Genomic DNA, 20,800 nt, shown 5'->3' on the forward strand with positions numbered 1-20,800 from the left:
CTTCTTGCACGGAAGGCTTCTTAAAATAACAATTACAGCACCATTTCTGCGCAATATCCTCAAAAAAAATCCTACGCATTTTTTTCTCTCTGTACTTTCGGCAATAAAATCCTTTTTGCATTAATGAAATGTGCTCCCATTAAAAACAATTAATGCAGATATTTTTTTAGTGCTCGACTTCTTAAAAAAAGATTGTTAGTAATCAACTGTTTAAAATTTTATAAGGTTCTGTTCTGTTACTATATAATTTACCAGTCGATCATGAAACGGATAGAGGCTTTCATTTCTTTTTTTTTATTTCTTGTGTAATGCAGGATACAAAGTCAAAGGAGAGACAAAGGTGTAGTAAAATCTTTATTTCTTAGGAAACACCTAGTTTCCGAAGCTCTCAAAATTCTAAATAGCAACCAATTTAATTTGTACTTTTGTTTCAAATAGATTCTAAGTTAAAATTTTCCAAAAATTTTCGACTGATAAGTATCCAGAGAAGTTAAGCCTTATGGCTAAGCCTTAGGTCTGAAGTCCGTATAACATACTGAAGGTTTAACCTAATTCCCGAAGGCCTCGAAATTCTTAATACATGATTTAGTGGTTTTTCAGAATCTGAATGGATTATTTGCCTCTTTAATATCCATTCTGCAATCCTAAATTGGAATTTTCCCAAAAATATTGCTTGATAATAAATTAAAGAAGTTAAGTCATTCCTAGATCTGAATCTGAAGACCCCCATATTACGTTTTAACACTTAAAAACGGCTGAAGGGACATTTTATGCCAATATTCTGTTTTTATTCTTTACTATACGGCGCTAAATCCTTTCAACATGTAACAATTCCGATTAAGGTAAATGTTCCAAATTTCGGCATAGTTGCATGCAAGCGTCGAAGTCTCAAGTTTGAAATGTAATATTATAAATACAAATTGTTTTTATTTATTCTTTCTTCTGAAAGAGTGTTGCTTGGAACCTTGTAGACGGTTTACCGTCTTTATTTATTCTAAAATTATTCTTAATACATTTTAAAATAAATAAAAATGTTGACATAGCTTTGGTGCCTTATTTCGGCCACCTTCATTCTCATAGTTCCTTGCCCTTCGGGAATTCTTCCAATATCTTTTTCACGTCATCTCGTTTGTCGAAGCTACATTTTTTGTTATTCTTTTGCTTTGTATAATCTCTAGAGTACGTAAAATCTAAAAGTTCATGGAAATTCGAGGAATAAAAAAGGTGGCCGAAATTGCAAGCTGGGCGGAATTTGGCACACTTACCCTATATGATTCGTTTCTAATTAATGAGCCGTTTTGCCTATTAAAAAAAGACTTAAAATAACTTTTATTTAAACATTAAATATTGAAGGATTTCAATTTCTGAATTGATTTTCTGTCAATCCCTCAAGTGTTAAGGAAAAAGTGGAAACGACCACAAAAATTGAATTCAATAAATATTTTCCCAATTTGTATTTTTTATTATTGTTCTTCAAAACAGAAAAATTTTGGTGAATACAATTCTTAAGGCTAGGATGAATTTTTTGGCCAAGAATTGGGATGGATATGGATAGTGTTCTGTAATGAAGTTTAAAGCAAGTATTTTATAACCATCAAAAGCTCAAATCTGAAACTTTCGTTTAGTAAGTATACCCCTTGAACTGTCTTTTTTGATGTCTATAATTACTGAGGATTGCCTTTTATCATCAATAAAATATTGTTACACAATTCTTACACAATTGGAGATCAATTTGGTAATGAAATATCAATTAAAAAGGCATGAGATGAACAAGGATATCGATCGAGTATCACCCGAAAACCCAGTGCTGATTTATTTTTTTTTTTATTTGAGGAAAATTATTTTATATGAAAACTGGCATATTAGCTGAGATTCTTTACAATCTCATCTTTACAATCTTTTGTGGTCACAGGTGAAATACAACCTCGTCAGATCGGACCCAAATTTTGGATTTACACGTTTTGACACTTATAGATCACGAATATCATATGCGGCAAAATTCGATTTTCGTGGACGTCCCATCCGTCCGTCCGTAGTATAACCACTTCTATACAGAGAACGGAAAGAGATAACGACAAGCGGTTTTTGGCAGAGGTTAAATGTCGATGGGCGGCTAGAAGTTGGTGATGTTAGATCAAGGACCCTAGTGGCAGCCGCCTGCCAATTTAGTTTTCAGTTTAATTTTTCATTTCGCCTGGGGGCCGATTGAATGCGTGCAGAATTTATCTGGCCATTTTTTCGTTATAAAATTTTTAATAAAAATTAAATATTAATGTAAAATATATTGCAAAAACAAAAAACTTCACTCGGAAGGACCAAGTGGCAGTTGCTGCCATATGCATTTTATATGGGAGTTTGACGTTCTTCAGATGTAATTTTCTTGATTGTTAGTGTATAAAAGCCTTAAAAGAACAAATTGAAAGTGTTTTTGCAAATTATTGAGAAGAATTATGGGAAATATTGAATTGGGAAATATGAATAATTATGGGAATTATTCAATTTTTCTCTTATTTCCCAAAGTTCAAAATCCATTTTGTTAAGCGAAGTTAATAGAAAATAGTTAATAGTATTAACTATTGTTCATAAAGTAGAATTTTTGCTTTGAAAAATAAGAGAAAAAATTAAACATTCAAAGGCTGCCGCATTCAAAGGCAGACCACTTTCCTTTTCTCCATGATTCTGATAAAGATGAAAACATCGAATGGTTAAAAATCTTTAGATACAGTACTCAAAGAGGTGAAATTTATGATTTAGACACCAGAAAAGAACTGACTAAGGCTTCGAATATTAAAATATAAGTAAAAATATCAAAATATTTTATAAAATCCGATAAATGGCAGCGGCTGTCACTTGGTCCTTCCGTGACACTTTTAGTTAGGGTTCTACGAAGTGTTAAATCGAAAAATCGATTATCGATTAATTGATCTCGAATATTTCGAAAACTAGACGATGCTTTTTCTCTACATTTTAGTATGTTGTCGCTGAGGTCGAGACCTTTCCAACGGTGGGTCGCACTCCTCCCTCGATGTTTTCTGACCCGAGCTATAACCAAAAATGTCATGAGCGGACTGCATTTTTGGTGTTTCTGAAGCGATTTTGACAAAATTTTAGTATATTATATCTGAGATCAAGATCTTTCTAACGATGGGTCCTATCCGCCTTTGCCCCAACCCACTGTACCCCGACCCTTACTATACCCATACGGACCGGACTCTATCACTTATGTTTATTAACCGATTTCAATGAACTTTTATTTCTTTTGTTCGCCTTCCCCTCTCAGACTATTTAAAATAGAAAATAACCAGTGATAAGCCCAGATAAGCATATGGTAGCAGAGATTCTTTACAGGTGACATCGAAATGTGTGCAACTCGGGGTACTTGCAACTCGGAATACGTGAAAACTCGATTGTGAGTTGAATTTTGGGGGAAAAGAATCACGTCGAGTAAACTGTTTTTGTCGGTCGAAATGAATAAAACTGGCTCAACGCGATTCTTTACCTTTACCTTTTCTTTAATGTGGTTCTTAACTGCTCGAACTCCAAGAGAAAGCAGTTTTTACAATTGACTTTTTTTTTCAACTTTTCACCATCCTAGCTCCTAAACGATAAGAGATATTGACTTCCGGTTTTCGGTGACCCCCCCAGAAATCAATACATTCTAGTTACTAACTTACTCAAATTACCCCCCACCCCTTCTAACCCCTCCAAAAAACATGTTTTATGACCTTGTAAAAAATTGGCCCTGACGATTTCCTTCATTTTTGGATATGTTATGGAGGTAGTCCAGCTGAACATTTCGTCCTTAGACACCTATCACCAGAAAATTCGCCATCTTGAATTATTGAAGGTCAAAGGTCAACCAACCTGGAGGGCCTAATTTTCAACGGATTTCGACAAATTTGAACATTTTTGAAAGATCTTTTAATTCTGAACCCAACTGCATCGGTCACAATCGGTGATAGATCGGGAAAGTAACGGTAATAGATTTATTTTAAAAATACTGTTTTTCGCACTTTTTCAGTCTTTTGACCCATATAAAATTCAAACGGTAAGAGATATCAACTTCCGGTCTTCGGTGACCCCTCCTTAAATGACATTCTTTCGAAAGTAATCTCTTTGTTTTTACCCCCTCTCCCTTCATGCGTTCCCTATTCCCCAAAAATAGGTCAAAAATTAGGTTTTTCTAATTTTGTAAAAAATTGGCCCTAACGATTTCCTTTATTTTTGGATATGTTTTGAAGATAGTCCAGCTGAACATTTCGTCCTTAGATACCTATCACCGGAAAATTCGCCATCTTGAATTATTCAAGGTTAAAGCCTAATTTTCACCCGATTTGGTCAATTAATTAATTAAAGGTTAATGATTTTTTGAAACCCTCTTCTTGAACAATTTTCAACTTCAAGATGGTTTTGTGGTGATTTATAGACAAATTTAAGTCGAAAATAATTTTTCTTCACTATTTGAACTTTATTTCTTTCCTATATTTCAAAAAAGCAATATTTGTGATCCTTTTATTTATGATTGTGCCATAATCATTAATATTTTGGCATTAAAATATAATAAAATAAATTTATTTGATGATTTATAGACAAATTTAATTTAATATCAATCTGATATGCATTCGAAAATTTTGCAAAACGACTTTTTACGTAGAACTCTTTCTCGGGAGTTCGAGCAGCTCGCAAAGCCTCGGACGCTTTGCCACCCCTTTTCCATGAGATCATCCTGTAATTGCTTCAAACTTACCCGAAGTATATCATTGGTGTTTACTAACCAGTTTCGATTTACACAGTCGAACTCAAACTATTTTAGAATAGAAAATGACCAGTGATAAACCCAAATAAACTTATGGTAGCTGAGATTCTTTACATGAATCCACGAAGTACTTGTAACTCAGAATGCTTAAAATCTCGAGCAATCGGCAAACTGTACTTCGCCGTTGTTTTCTCGTCGAGAAGAAATCATGAATGGGAACAACAAGAATAATATTCACGCACAATTTTCTCAGATTTTATTAAGATATCTTGTTTTTTTTTCTTCATCAATTGTGTGACTCACTCATCATCTTTTTTTATCCATTGACAATTCTACAAAAGTATATAATAATATTTATATTGTTCACGAGAGAATTACACATTTATCAAAGGGAGGAAAAATTTATAGTATAATATGCAAGCATAGATTTGAAGTTAAAGAAAATCCCTAAAAGGTTAATTTTATTGATGCAATGAAATTTTTCCATTGCTGATTATCTCTGCTATTATTCTCTGTAATAATTTTTTTTTCTGTTAAATGTTTTAAATCAGGAAAGGATGTAATTTCCAGGTGAAAGTTCAGAGATTCCAGGACAAGGTTCATCATTGCTCGCTGAATGTACAGTAAAAATTCATTCTTTTTTTTCTTTTAGTTAGGCAGAGAAAAATTTCAAAGTTTTGCTAAGTTGCTATTCAGTTTAAGTAATATTCTCATTCTTATCATCTAAAAATAAAATAAATCGAGCAATGGCAAAATCATTGTGAAATGCAAAATTCTCTTTTATGCATTTTTCCTTACCACACACAATAATCCAATATTTATAAATTAGAATTAAAAAAAAAGAAAGAAGAAAAATATACCTACACAAGTGGGGTACGCTGAAGCTAAAAAAAAATCCTTGTACTGCTAAACACCTTATTATTATTATGTAAATCAATATCCATTAATATACTTCAATTGATTGCCACATCTTCAGAAAAGACATCCATTTTTTGTTTCTTGTTTTTTTTTTGAAATTGTTTTCCTTTTTTTTGGTGGGTATTCCAAAATCTTACCCCAATGTTGCGTGATAATTAATTTCACGCTCAATCAGTGCCATTGTGGTGAGAGCGCGATGAGCGACTCTTAGACCTGGACACAGTCCTACGCCTGGATGATTTGCTATCATCCGGACTATCTGATCGAGATCGACGTGGTGTCCTCGAGCGTCCGTTGCGTGACCCGCGTGAGTCACGTGATGAGCCGCTTCGGGAGCGGCTTCTGCGATCGCGTGAGCGACTCCTTGAACTCCTAGAGCGAGACCTAAGACAGAATTTTGCGCATTCGCAAAGGAGAGAGAGAGACAGGCAATTAGTGAAAGAAATTGCGTAGGCCACGAAAACCTACTCCTAAGTTTAAATTAGCAAAATAAAGGTAATATTGAGAAATGTTGTATTATCCATGAAACTAGGTAATAGATTGAAATTCTTAAAATTAAATTAGAAATTTTATTTTTTATTTACAAAAAACAGGGTAGCCGAGACACAAACCCACTTTAATTTTTTTACTATTCAATTTATCAATGTAACTGGAACAAAATTCTCCTCCGTAAAATATGATTCTTTACATAATCGTGGGTTCACAAAAATAAATTCCTTGACAAACAATACAAACAATAAGTCAACTCTGCGATATGTTGTATTTAATTTTTCACAACAATTCCAATAATAGCCTCAATTCTGAGACAAAGATCAAGATCAAGAAAATTTCAACATTTTGATATTCGGAAATCAAAGAATTAAATCCAGAAGGGAAATTCTGCAACGCTCTGGCAATGTCATATGACAAATTTTCTTCGAATCTTAGGAGAGCTTTTTTCGAAAATGCGATTCTGTAGCCGTGACATTGCCATTTTAGCTCACGTGGCATTGTCAGAAGTCACATATTTGAGATTTCTGGCAATTCAAATGACAATGAATTGTGTTAAACAAATTAACCAAGATGTACTGTATTTTCATAAAATTATCAAGTAAAGGGATTTCATTAAAAATTCAATGAATTGCATTTTCGAACTCATATAATATGACAAAAAAAAGCTCGAATGGCATTGTCAGGTTTCGAACTCACGCGTGACAATGCCACGAAAATTACAGAATTCCCTTACAGATGTAAAATTTGTGAAATATATTAGAATCTTGATATCCGAGACACAAACCGTGTGGATTTCAAGAATTCCAATTCTGGAATCAAGACTCCAAGACGTCAAATTTATTTAATTATTTATCTTAATTACAATGACGATACGTGCTATTGAGATTAAATCCCTAGAAAGCACAGAAAGGGTTAAAGCAATTGAAGAAAAAGTTAACGTCCACCGCCGCCTTAGCGTTGGTGACCAACCTCCAGAGCCAAAAGGTAAAAATGCTCTTTCGTGGGTTGTATAAACCGTCTGAGCCAACCGAGTACAGAAGTTAAAGTTAAACTTTGACAAAGAGTAAGCTACGAAGAATGCGGCTGACCGACCTCCGAACGACGAAACAGGAAGACCTGGCCGACGAACCAGGAGTGGAATGATAACTTCTAACTTGAAATCTTTAACTTCTTCTTTCTTCATATCGTGATTGATAAGAAAATAGAGTAGTTAAGCCATATGGCTAATCCTTTGGTCTGAAGCCCGTACTATGGTTTGTGTCTGAGCTTAGCATGAAAAATTTGTGATCTAATCTATATGCTGTGATGGATTCAATAAATGCAAATTTAAAAGTAAATTGTAAAAATATTTTTTATCAAAAGACACCGCAGAAAAGTTCTTGGAATTATTTCTATTATTAATATTGGAACAGACACTCCGACAGTTCGACCGCGTGCCGAGCGCTTTCGGGTATGTACTCCAAACGATATACCCAAAGCACAATTTTGCAAGGGTTAAATAAATAATTATTATTCTAGAAATCCGTTAATTTGACATTTTGAATTCTTGCAATGTTGGGTTCTTGAATAATATTTTGAAAACGACACACGGTTTGCGTCTTTGATATCAAATTGGTATCTTGGCTTTGAATCCAAAATACCTCACAAATTTGATATCTTCATCTAGCTTTCTGTGTTTCCAGAATACCAAAATCGTGAAATTTTCTTGATCTTGGTTTCAGAATTTAGGCCAATGTTTAGAATCTGGCCTATTTATCGATAAAAAGGTAGACTTGGCCCGCAAACATTTGATTTAAATTGAATGATTGTCAAAATACCTTCGTCGGAAGAGTCGCTGAAATAATAAATGCTTTCTTAATAAGACAGTAAAAAGTAGATTTGTAGAAAAGCTAAAACAAATTAGCTAGTCCTGTTAATTATTTTCTTGCATTTTTTCCCAAGTTTTTAAATGGAAAAATTATAAGTAATTTCATGAGAAAGGGACAGATAATCCTAACCGGCTTATGTAGGTGAGATTCTTAACGTGAGCTAACTCGGAGTGCATGCAAATTCGATTTAGAGCTGAAGTTGGGAGACGCCATTCAGTTATCTTGAATAAAATTCGTGAAATTATACAAATTTTGTATTTAAACCAAAATATCAAGGATTTGGATGAACTGACAGAAAAGTGATATATGGGTGAAATGTAGACCAGAATGTTCTCTATAATTTTGCCGTAGAACTTGAACTCATCGATTACTCAGAAGCCAAGATAAGCGAGGTTTTTTGTTTCTTAACTCGTTTTTTCATCCAGAGTGCCCCAAGTAGTCATTTGTTGAACTTCAACTATATCAAAGAATTGTTGTATTTTGTGGGACTTTCCATTTAAACCCCTATTTTAAGTGTCTTTGTGGAGTAGAGGCAGTCAAATTGGCATCTGAGTGATTTCAAAGCGTTATTATGGGAAAAATCAATTTTTTCACACTTAAACGGCAAAATCGGAGTGATAGCGTAGTCTGAGTGGAAAATGATGTATGGACGAAATGTAGAGACAAATGTGCTCTACAATTATGTCGAAGTAATCATCAAAATCGGTTCAGCGACAGTCGAGATAATTGAGGTTATGTGATATTGAAATTGGTTTTTCGACTGTGGCGCCCCTGGTGTTGGTCCCACGAAGTTCAAATATTCTAGAAAGTTGTAGCATTTGGTGAGATCTTTCGTTTAAGCCCTCATTCATTAAAATCGGTCACATAGAACCGGAGATATGATTTTTTGAATGTTGTGAACTTTGACCCCTCATATCTCCGGTTCTATTAAAACCACAGCGCGCATACGCACCATTTTGGAAACGTCCTAGACTGGACTACAACATACTGAAATTTCATTAACTTGCACAATGCCGTTTTTGAGAAAAGTGACTTTGAATTTCGATGAATTTTGACGCTATCACAGCGCCACCTGTGGTGACTTTTTGAACTTCCATCTGAAAGTGCTCATCGAGACGAAACCAAAAAGGTAAAATTTAGGTCGCTATGTTAATTAGAACCGGAGATAGAGGCCGGTCAATGTTCGAAATTTGACCCCTTATAGCTCGGGTCAGGGGTTATGGATCGACTTAAGGTTTTTTTTGTTTGATAGGTATAATCAACTGCTACAACATACTAAAATTTCAGCCCGATTGCATAAGGAATTTTTGAGTTATTTAACTTTTAAGATTTAAAAATTTTCTTTTTAAAAAAAGCGCCCCTAGCGGTGGTTTTATGAACTTGCGATGTTAGAAGGGGAAGTCGCATTTCACGAGAGCTTTCCAAAAAGCCCTCACTTTTTAAATTCTGACAATTAGAACCGGAGTTATGGCCATTTTAAGAATTTTTTTTTGGACCCTTATAGCTCGGGTCAGGGGGGGCGGGGGACCTTAAGTTTGGTACTGATGGAAAGCTCTAAGGCCCAGCTATAACATACTAAAATTTGAGCCCGCTCGATGCCATAGGGGCGGAGCTATTGAGAAAACAAAAAAAGGGGGGTCTTCAAAATGGCGGAAGGAGGGGTGGGGGGTGGGGGGTCAATGCACCAAGTTGCAATTTTCAAACGATATTTAACCTTTGCCGAAAACCGCAAGTCGATATCTTTTTTAGTTTAGGAGCTATTAAGCTCCAAAGAGCGGCCGGACGGCCGGCCGGGAACGTAACTTAGCCCCCCATATATTCGTGATCAGGAAGTGGCGAAACACATTTTGGCCAAGTTTGAGCGCGATCGGACGACATGAAATTTTGTTAGGATTATAGTAGGTGAGATTGTTAAGAATCTCACCTAATATCGCGCTTTTGAAATGTGATCAACTATTTACAGTAGACTCTCTCAAATTCCGGCATATGGGACCGAAATGTCAGCCGAATTATACAGAAATTCGGGCGACAAACTTTTTGAAATGCAACGATTTTTTATTCGTGTGCATATAGATATTGAGTTTACACATTCAAATATAACGTAAATTGCATGAAAATCCCTTAATAATGCAAAATCACATCAAAACTAAGACAAACCATGCCAAATTTGAGTATATTTGATTCATTTGATAAATCATAATCAAACTAGAAAAATGACAACAAACTTTTTTCAAATGTAACCGCTGCCCGAATTAAAAAGTAGCCCGATCTTAAAAGAGACGAATTTGCGAGAGTCTACTGTAAATGTGAACTAAAATATGAATTTATTTATGAAAAATTAAAAAAAAGAGCAAAAAATAATTCTAAAACAAATCTTTGTAAGTTTTTTCACCAATGATAGAGTAACTGTACCAAATTTCTTCGGCATAGTTGCATGCAAATGCCAAAGTTTTATGTTTGAAATGTCATATTTTTTACACGAATTTATTTATTTTTTGGTATTTCTTTTTTGAGGAGTATTAATTGTAAACTTGTAAATAATGTAATTGTCTTTGTTTTCTCTAAAATAATCCTGAATTACATTTTAAAATGAACAAAAATATAAACATAGCTTTGGGTATTATTTCGGCCATCGTTTTTCTCGTAGTTCCCTGTCTGTTCGAAATATTTCCACAATCTTTTTCACATCACTTATTTCATTTTATTTTATTTTTGCATTGTATAATCTGTATAGTATGCTAAAACTAAAAATTCGTGAAAACTTGAGGAACAAAAGAAGTGGCCGAAATTGCAAGCTGGACGAAATTTGGTACAGTTACCCTAATCCAATTTATTTAAACAAAAAAAAATAAACTTATTTTTTTAAAGATCTAGGATATCTTTAAAAAAAATAGGTAAAGATTATGGATTATAAGAAATTTCACGTATTCTTGCAATGTAAAAAATTTTGTAAATATTAAAAATAATTTAAAAAAGTTTAAAAAAAAATTTAATTTTTATTTTAATAATTAAAAATTTATCAATTTACGATTTAAAAAATCTTGGTTAATTAATAAAAGACTATCTAAATGTAATACCATTATTCTGGAAAATATAGGCTAGGCTGCTTTGTTTTAGTTATTTTTAGAATTTAATTACCAGCTGTCTTTTATTTAAAATGTCTGTTAAATTTCTAAAAAAAAAAACAAGTTTATAAATTATATAGTTATGGAAACGGGTCCACGAAAGACCGTAAGTCGATATCTCTTTCAGTTTGGCTTCTAGGTAGGTAAAAAGCAAACAAACTAATAAAGCATTAGCTGAAAATAATACAAATAACATTAAAAATAAGCATGAAATGAATTAAGTAGTAGAACGCTCGCTTCGTGATATTAGTGTCCCGAGTTATAATCCCTTTTAGATCACCAGAAATTCTCTAGCATTAAGTTCTATAAGGCATATGGTAGTGACACTACTCTTCCTACACTGAGAAAAATGAGGGTGCGATTAACTTTTTTTCCTCATAACTTTGACACTTTTTAGGTGTAAAAATATATCAACATTTTTTAATGTAAATTTTACACATTTTTAAGGGTAAAATTAACATGAAAAAGGGTAAATTTAACCCCTGATACACCTAAAAAGCATAATATTTACACCGATTTCGGATCAATACCGGAAGGTAAAATAAACATTTCCAGAATGTTATTTTAACTTTTTCGGATTTCTCTCAGTGTATGAAAGAAAATTTTACACAGAGCAACTTCAATAGTGTAAACGAGTTTGGCACTTATTACCTTACGTCGCTTGAAGTTCCTAATTAATTAAAGTATAGTTTAAAAGTTTGGTATTAACTTATCTATGGAAACTTCTACGTGTTTACCCTACACTGAGAAAAAAAGAGGGTGCGATTAACATTTTTCTACTAACTTTAACACTTTTTAGGTGTAAAAATATATCAACATTTTTTAATGTTAATTTTACACCTTTTTAAGTGTAATATTAACATGAAAGAAGGGAAACTTTAACCCAAAAATACACCTAAAAAGGGTAATATTTACACCGATTTTGGATCAATACTGCAGGGTAAAATTAACATTTCCAGAATTTTATTTTAACTTTTTCGGATTTCTCTGTGTATTGGCACATGTCAAAATAAAATCTGACATGCCTCAAGATCAAGTGCTGTTTATTATTTTATTTTTAGTATTTTTTAATATATTTTTTTTTTTATTTTATTACCTTAAAAAATAAATACAACATTTCTCAAATTACCAGATAAATTCAAGAAATTGCAGCTTTAGTAACTTTGAAAGAGTTTTTTTTTTTCAGTAAATATAGATGCAAATTTTGATTTATTTCATCAACAATGAAATTTTATCAAACCAACCATTTAAACTTGAAATTTATTTTAGTAAAAAAGGAAATTAATATTTGGTGTAAAATTTGAGAAAATAAAAAAGTATATTTTTTTTTGTTTTCTACAAAAATTATTCCAAATAATATTTTTCTTTCAAAAAAATCAATTTAAAAATTAAAATGGCTAATTTGAATATAAAAATCCACCGTAAAATAGGAATTGTATTATATCACAAAAGTTCTCAGTGAATTCAAGAGGAAGAGAGATACTCAAATAAAAAGGACAAATTTTCATATTCATTTGAAAACAAAAACAAGACATTTCAACAAAAAAAAGTATCTCAAGAAAATTAAAAATTATTGAAAAAAAAGTTGTGTGAATGTGCTATTGGCTTTTTTTTTGGTTTTTTTTAATATTTCAACAAACTCACTCACAAATAAACAGTTGAGCAAAAGTTCTTGATTGAAACACATATTTTTTAGAATTATAAACTCTGAATTTGTTTGAAAAGCTTTTATCAGGACATTCACTGAGTGAGAATTTGATGACGATGGATTGAAGCCTGAAGTTTTAGGGATTGATCTGTTTTTTTTTTTTTTTTTGTCTTTCATCAGGCTCCCACACAATATTCTCACCATTTTTCTTTTGAGCTTAGCGTACACAGTGTCGTGTGAGTCTCTCTTGGAGCACAACACTTTGGCTTTTCTTGGCTACTCATGTGGCTGAGAAGATACATGGAGGGAAGAACAACTCATTGTGTGAAGTCCACGGTGAATTTTGTGTGGAGAGAAGAAGAAGCGCAATTTGAAGTGAATTCACTCTCGTAGAACATTTCTGACAATCGAAGAAGGAGGACACTCTCATCTACCCTTTTTCTCTGATTTTTTCTATGCGTTATTTTTTTTCGTATCTGTCTCGGGGAAATTCTTGTGCGTGCGTCGTCACGGCGTTTTTGTTTCGTGCATGAGGATCTTGTGCATACTTTTTTTCTGATAGATTTTTTTGGCTTATCTGGACGAAGATCACACATACAGTCCTATTACAGTCACTCTCATCCTATCCCCTACCATTTTCTTTATTTTTTTCCACCCTCTTTCACCACTCTCTCTCTCTTTCTTGCCCTTTCTTTTTTTTATTATTTCTACGTCGCGAAGACTGCGCTGAATGACTTTTCTTTTTTTTTACCCCTATACCCAAATAGGTCGTAGACTTTAGACAGTGTGATCTCATTGTGGAGAAGAAGTTCAAGTGATTCGTGTGAAGGATTTCAAAGGAAAATCTTTCAGCAGCCACTTCAACCTACAAACAGGCATTACAGGCAGAATTAGGATCATGATTCTACCCCAGCAAATAATTACTCCATTCACATTTAGGTCCCAAACTTCCCCTTCTTGAACTTCAACAAGGAAGTTCGGAAACGTAAATTCGACATCATAATGTAGAATCTCTAAACAAAGTTAGGACAAAAACCGCATTTACCTAAATAAAAATCTGAAGAAATAAATAGTCCACTAAGCTTAGAGTTAATCCTCTTACACTTGATTTATTACGTAGGGTAAATGTGCCAAATTCCGGCCAGCTTGCAATTTCGGCCACCTTTTTGTCCTTCGAATTTCCATGAGCTTTTAGACTTTACGTACTCTAGAGATTATACAATGCAAAAGAATAACAAAAAATGTAGCTTCGACAAACGAGATGACGTGAAAAAGGCATTGGAAGAATTCCTGAAGGGCAAGGAACTATGAGAATGAAGGTGGCCGAAATAGGGCACCAAAGCCATGTCTATATTTTTATTAATTTTAAAATGTATTAAGAATGATTTTAGAGTAAATAAAGACGGTAAACTCTTTACAAGGTTCCAAGCAAAACTTTTTCAGAAAATAGAATAAAAAAATCAATTTGAATTTAAAATATTACATTTCAAACTTGAGACTTTGACGCTTACATTCATCTATGCCGAAATTTGGCACACTTACCCTATGTTATGTACTATGCACTCTTTGCGTAAATCCACACGTGACCTACAATTGGAAAGCTCTTGACCTCAACTGAAACATCGACACCGAAATATTTGACATCGAAATTTCGAAAATCGATTTTTTTAATTAATCGGATCACTGATTAAATCGGATGAACTTAAGGTGTCAGAAGGGTTGTAGTACTCCACGAGACCTTTCCAAAACACCATTCTCTTTCGAATTCTGATAATTAGAACCAAGGATATGGCCATTTTAAAATTAAAAACTAGTAATAAGCTTAGATCAACCTATTGTAGGTGAAATTCTTAACGTGAACTAACGCGGAATGCATGCAAAATCGATTTAGATAAAATCTAAACTGGAACTTAAGCTTAAATGATCAAACACTTCTTAAAACCTCAAAACCTCAAATCTGAAAATTTTAAAATATATATTTTATTATTTTAAAATATATATTATGTGTTTTGAAAACTTTTTTTCGACTATGGCGCCCCTATCCTTGGTCCCACGAAGTTCAAATGGTCTAGAAAGTTGCAACGCTTTACGAGATATTTAATTTGCGTACTCACGCGTCAAAATCGGTCAAATAGATCCGGAGAAATGGTGTTTTGAATTTCGCGAAATTTGACCTCTTATATCTCTGGTACTGATGTAACCACAACGAACCTATGCCACTTTTTGGAAACTTCATAGCCTAGGCTACAACACTCTAAAATTTGATCAAAATGCGCAATGGCGTTTTTGAGAAAAATGAGTTTGAATTTTGATGAATTTTGACGCCATTGCAACGCCACCTGTGGTGACTTTTTGAACTTCCATCTGAAAGTGCTCATCGAGACGAAACCAAAAAGGTAAAATTTAGGTCGCTATGTTAATTAGAACCGGAGATAGAGGCCGGTCAATTTTCGAACTTTGACCCCTTATAGCTCGGGTCAGGGGTTATTGATCGACTTTAGTATTTTTTTGTTTGATAGGTATAATGTACGGCTACAACATACTAAAATTTCAGCCCCAGGCACAAAGGAATTTTTGAGGTATTTAACTTAGAAAATTGAAAAATTTTCTTTTTAATAATAGCGCCCCTAGTGACATTTCACGAGAGCTCTCCTAAATTAAGAAGATTAATTTAAGAATTTTTTTTTTGTTCCCATATAGCTCGGGTCAAGGGACCTTAAGTTTGATACTGACCGAAAACTCTAAGGGCCAGCTATAACATTAAAATTTGAGCCCGATCGATGCAATAGATCGAAAACAAAAAAGGGGTCTTCAAAATCGCGGAAGTTTATATTCGAATATAATATTTTGACTTTTTAAGCGATTTTAAATCTTTTTTTTTTTGTATTTAAAGAGATGTTTTCCTCGTGAACTATTTTCAAAGTTATCAAGAGTCGAAAACAGGTGAAATGGGGACACGATATCGATCACAAAACTTACGATATTTTCTTAATTTAGCAACAATGTTAGCATAAAATCCTGCGGTAGGACAGTTTTGATATAAAGGATGTGTGCCCCAACTCCTCTTCCTTATAAAGTATTCGTCACCAGGCGTAAATATTAACTTTACCACTCTTTAACAAATTCTTTGATTGTAAAACACTGTGTGATTGACGTTTGAAACGTTTCGAAATAAAATAGAAAGTCTTCCAGACTATCTAATTTAGTTAGTGCACATTTGGGAAAATTATAACAGAGGGTGGACAAAATTTATCTCAGGAATGAACCACTAGGGGAGATTTCCCGAGACTCACCGGTGCATAGCACAGTGGGGTGCATTTCGAAATCCCCCCATATAGAAGACGCCTGAAAGTGTATTTCTCATCCAAATGGTATAATACTTAGGCTCTCTGGAGAGGTCTTGGAATTACCAATAAAATTGAACCGGTTCCAATCGGTTATGAACCAGTTCAAACCGAATATTAATTTTTATTCGAAATTAAATTATTATATTAATCTTAAGGTGTATTTTAGGCAATGTTTTAAGTGATTTATAAATCGGTTCTAAACCGGTAATGAACCGGTTATGAACCGATAGTAATGTTCGTCCGAAAATCAGTTCTATTACTTTTAAAAGTATTTTGGGAGGATCTTTTGAGAGATTTTTGAATCGGTAGAGAACCGATGAACCGGTAAATAATGCAAAAGTACTTTTGAGTAATAGCATCCAAGTCACGAGTTCAAGCACTTCGCAAAGCTGGGACGCTTTGCCATCCTTCTTTATATTCAAAAATTTAATGTATTAGAATTTTTTTATGCGGTTTGATACGACCGAGTGATTTATTTGAATTATATTTTATTTTGATCGTTTTATTTTGCTGAGAAACTTTAATTGAAAGATCCTAAGGAGCTGAACATACTTACGACTTAAGCCGAGATCTAGATTTTTCTATCTAGTTTTTTTTATCTTGAAAAAAATTGTTTAAGATTTTTTTTGGAATTTACAAATATTAATTGACCTTTTTTATATTTACAACCCCTAATAACTTTTTTTATATTAAAATTCTTCAAAATATCAAACAGTACGGAATATTTTCTAAAAAATTTAATTGAATATCAATTTTTACGCATAAAAATCTTTTCTTTAACGTCTTTCAAGTACAATGTCTACTCTTTACGATCCTCCAATCGCATTTTCAGAATTATCTTTTCCCACTTCCTGGGTAAATAACCCACAAGTTCACTTCAACGAATGTTCCAGAGATAAAAAAAAACTCTTTTACATTATGATTTTCTAAATTTGTGTTAATTATCAAGAATTTGATAATGATAATTTATCTAAGATTTTTTTTTTAAAAATCCGGTTTAAATGAATGAAGAGATATTTCATCGAATGGGTTTAAAATGGATAAGACTAAGCTTCCTGAAAACATTACATTTAGAGATTCCACATTTAGGGCTGAATGGAGCATTATTCTTGTTCTTATCAGTAATCTTATCTTTCTATCACAAAAAATTAAAAAATTTACAGAAATGAAATATTTTGTGCTCACTACAAACACTTAAAATTGCTCTTTTTGTGGTCAATCAAGTGTCCATTTTAGGGATCCGGAGGAATCTCCGGACAAATGGGTTACTGAAGCATTTCAAAGAATAAAAAGAAAAACAAGAGAACTCTGGGAAATCTCACCTGCGTCTTCCGCGTCTCCCATAACGCGTGCAATCCCTGGCATAATGCCCACGATCTCCACACTCGTAGCATCGATCATCGGGATGGAAAACCCGAGCCCCGCGGCTGCGGGAAGATGGGCCTCGATACCCACGTCCAGACTTGCCATTGGACAACTCCACACGAGCCCTTCGGCCACAAATTGTCCTGCCATCGAGCCCACGGACCGCATCCTCAGCATCCCTGGCATCCTCAAACTCCACAAATGCAAATCCGGGCGGATTTCTGGCCACCCAGACGTTCCTCAAGTGGCCATAGTAGCTGAAGGCATCCTCCAACTCCTGTTTGCTGGCATTGTTGCCCAAATCACCCACGTAGACTTTGCAGTCGCTTGGGTAACGCGACATTTTCTTTGACTACAAACCCAGGGAAAAAGCCCAAATTAGCCCAAAGAGACTTTTCTCCGAGAAGCCCATTAAATCAATAATTTTGACGCCGGGAATGGCGTCGCATTTTTTGGTCGCGCAAAACAAAGCATTTTTCACGTGAAAGTACTGACTTGAAGTGCGAAATTTCACGCAAATGGAATGTCACGGACACTAAAGATTTGTTTGTGAGTATTTTCACTTACCATTTTGGAGGCTTTGGGGGATTATTTGGCCTTTTTCTGTAACAAACCAAACAATCGTAAACACCTTTTTTTGCCCGGAAAAGCGAACTAAAGCGAGATGCGATGAAGGTGGCGCTCGGATCGATTAAAGGTGGCGAAATAACCCAGCGGGCCATCCATTCACAAACATAAAGCATTACTCAAAGCTTGCAAATACGAAACTACGTTTTTTCAAAAAATAATATACAGTGCCCGCTTTGTAATTCGGATGATTGGGAGACAATATGACAGATGTCCGCTTCGTAATCCGGATGGATTTTTTGAATTTGTTCAACGTCTCGAAAATATAATACAAGCTTTTTTTGTAGAATTGGTATAAAAGTTAAAAAAAAAAATTAAAAAGACATAATTAGAGAATTCTATGCTATTACAGTAGACTCTCACTCAATCGGCTCTTTATCAATCGGGCGACAAATTTTGTTGACAGTTTTCACGCTTAATTATGAAGTTAATTTACTCAAATTCGCTGTAGTTCTTCCTATTTTATCGTGATTCTTTATAATTGAGCGCTTTTTGTGGGATTTACAAAGGCTTTCACACTAAATTCTATCGCTAAACCGGATGACATTTTGCCCCATATTCCCGATTGAGAGAGAGACTACTGTATACTTCATTTATTACACAAAAACATCACGCGATAATTCATTTTCATTGCTGAACACATATGCATAAATGACCTCAAAATTATTTCAAATGTAACCGTCGATGACTCATCCGGATTACGCCGATTTGGATTAGAGAGCGGACACTGTAAATCCATTTTCTAGTCGAGCCGAGCTTAGAACTTAGAAAGTGGTCCCACATGTGAGTCACAGAGAAAATATTTTTTTTTCTGACAATCTAAAGTTACTTTTTTTCCAAAATTTGTTATAAAATCATAATTATCACAAAAAAGAATATTGTAGGATTCGAATGGCCTCCAAATCCGCAAAAAAATTACTCTGACTCAAAAATGACTGGTTAATAAATGGTCAAAAAAATTACTCCTAATTGGAATCTTAAAAATTAGTCATATTCGCGTTGAATTTTGGTCACAGCATTACTCAAGATTGAATTAGTAATATTATCGTTATTTTACGGTTCTAAAATTTACTCTACCATGCTTTGTATGAAAACGTTAAGTGCACTTCACAACTTTGTATTGCATTATCACTGTAGACAATATTTTCTCAACAATTCTTCACATTTTCCATAGTTTTCTACTACGTTCTATGTAAATTTCTCTAATTTTGCCCTAATTCACTACACACATTTACGAAGATTTTTGCCGTTCGCCTATTGCTGAATGAGCCATCAGACATGTCGAAAATTTTCCCATTGGATGGCAACAACACAAAAAATAATCTTTTAAAATTTTCACTAAATAGGTCTTTTCGACACAAAATTTTAATCACAGGACACCCCAGAGACTGGAGCAAACTCCTAAATCACAAAATTTCATTTTGCAAAAAAATGTTTGTGTGTTTATCATGCAAAAAATTGCCTAATTTTCACTTTACTTCTGTCGGCACTGTACTTTTTCGAATCACAACACACATCTCTGCTGAAGGAGCTTTTCCTCCCAATGTACACTATTATATCGTTGAGAAAACACGCGAAAATATCAATTACTTTGCGAATTCACAGCTCTGAATTGTTCTATTTGCCATTTGACAAGGGAAATTTTCCCTGAGACATATCCAGTGAGGAGAAAAATTTTTATTAGTACACTGGAAGTCGGCGTCATATTTTAGTAGTAGGCGGGTAATTATCAGAGTTATTATGACGCCAAATGACTTCCGTAAATACCGTCGTATTATTCCCTACTTTCCGTCATTCGACTCTCTGATGACCGTCATAGGATCCGTTTTTGGAATCCAGAATACATACATCCAATGGTAATCTTACTCCAAATTGCTATTTGGGCTAGACACACTTACGACTTAAGCCTAGAGTCAACTTAGTGGTAAATTATGGAAATGTAGTTTCATCATTATTTTGAATAAAATTATTCTGTCGAAGAAAGTTTTTCTTCCACGATCATATGATCAGACGCCGTTTAGAGGTGGCTGAACGACCCTCTCTGTAGAACATTTTTCTGATTTTACACTACAGAGAGGGTCGTTCAGCCACTTCTAAACAGCGTCTGATCATATGGTCGTCGAAGAAAAACTTTCTAGTCTCATCAAATACATCACCGTGAGATTAGTGCCAAAATTATTTTTCCTCGTTGAAACACCCTATTGCAGAGGCGTGCAAGAACTGTTGAAACCGAATTAACGTTAAATGAAACACGTACGTCAATGGTCAAAACGCTACCAAACAAACCTCTTTTGACGTTAATTCGGTTTCAACGGTTCTTGCACACCTCAGCTTTAGTGTTTAATCCTTCAATTACTTGGGAAAAATTGCTCGGGAGGGATGGGAATGCATTTTGTTGTTCTTTTCTCCCTTAGAGGAAAGTCATGCAAAATTTTTGCTCAAAATGAGGGACGGAAAATACGACATCCCGTCGAATTTGTTAAAATTGACCTAGATCCTTTTTCCTGATTTGAATTCTTGTTGCCAAATTGTTTTCTTGGCTAGTTACTTTATCCAAATCAACAGAGTGTGTAATGAATTAAGCGAATTAAGGTATAGAATTTAAATTTAGTGACCGGTAAGATGTGTGTTTGACCACGGCTCCCCGCGCCTCC

At 34.1% G+C, this 20,800-nt stretch overlaps 1 protein-coding gene across 3 annotated transcripts; it reads right to left on the bottom strand.

Annotated features, from left to right (window-relative positions):
- Positions 1-4,989: 4,989 nt before the first annotated feature.
- On the bottom strand, positions 4,990-18,193 carry LOC129807094 (serine/arginine-rich splicing factor 7). 3 transcript variants are annotated; one of them, XM_055856134.1, is made up of 3 exons: positions 18,087-18,192; positions 17,477-17,871; positions 4,990-6,046 (listed from the first exon to the last, which is right to left on the bottom strand). In XM_055856134.1, the coding sequence occupies exons 1-3, from the start codon at positions 18,087-18,089 to the stop codon at positions 5,842-5,844; spliced, it is 603 nt and encodes a 200-aa protein (XP_055712109.1). In that variant the 5' UTR covers positions 18,090-18,192; the 3' UTR covers positions 4,990-5,841. The 3 variants fall into 3 exon arrangements, with proteins under 3 accessions (XP_055712109.1, XP_055712108.1, XP_055712111.1); XM_055856133.1 differs by having other exon boundaries at positions 4,990-6,058; XM_055856136.1 differs by lacking the exon at positions 4,990-6,046 and adding an exon at positions 12,235-13,672 and having other exon boundaries at positions 18,087-18,193.
- Between the last annotated feature and the right edge of the window lie 2,607 nt (positions 18,194-20,800).

Source organism: Phlebotomus papatasi, chromosome 3, assembly GCF_024763615.1.
Source record: "Phlebotomus papatasi isolate M1 chromosome 3, Ppap_2.1, whole genome shotgun sequence".
Classification (NCBI taxonomy): domain Eukaryota; kingdom Metazoa; phylum Arthropoda; class Insecta; order Diptera; family Psychodidae; genus Phlebotomus; species Phlebotomus papatasi.

Coding starts and splice junctions, on each gene's coding strand:
- LOC129807094 (XM_055856133.1), bottom strand. Junction 6,059..17,476: donor GGGAGACGCGGAAGACGCAG/GTGAGATTTCCC, acceptor ATTCTGTCTTAG/GTCTCGCTCTAGGAGTTCAA.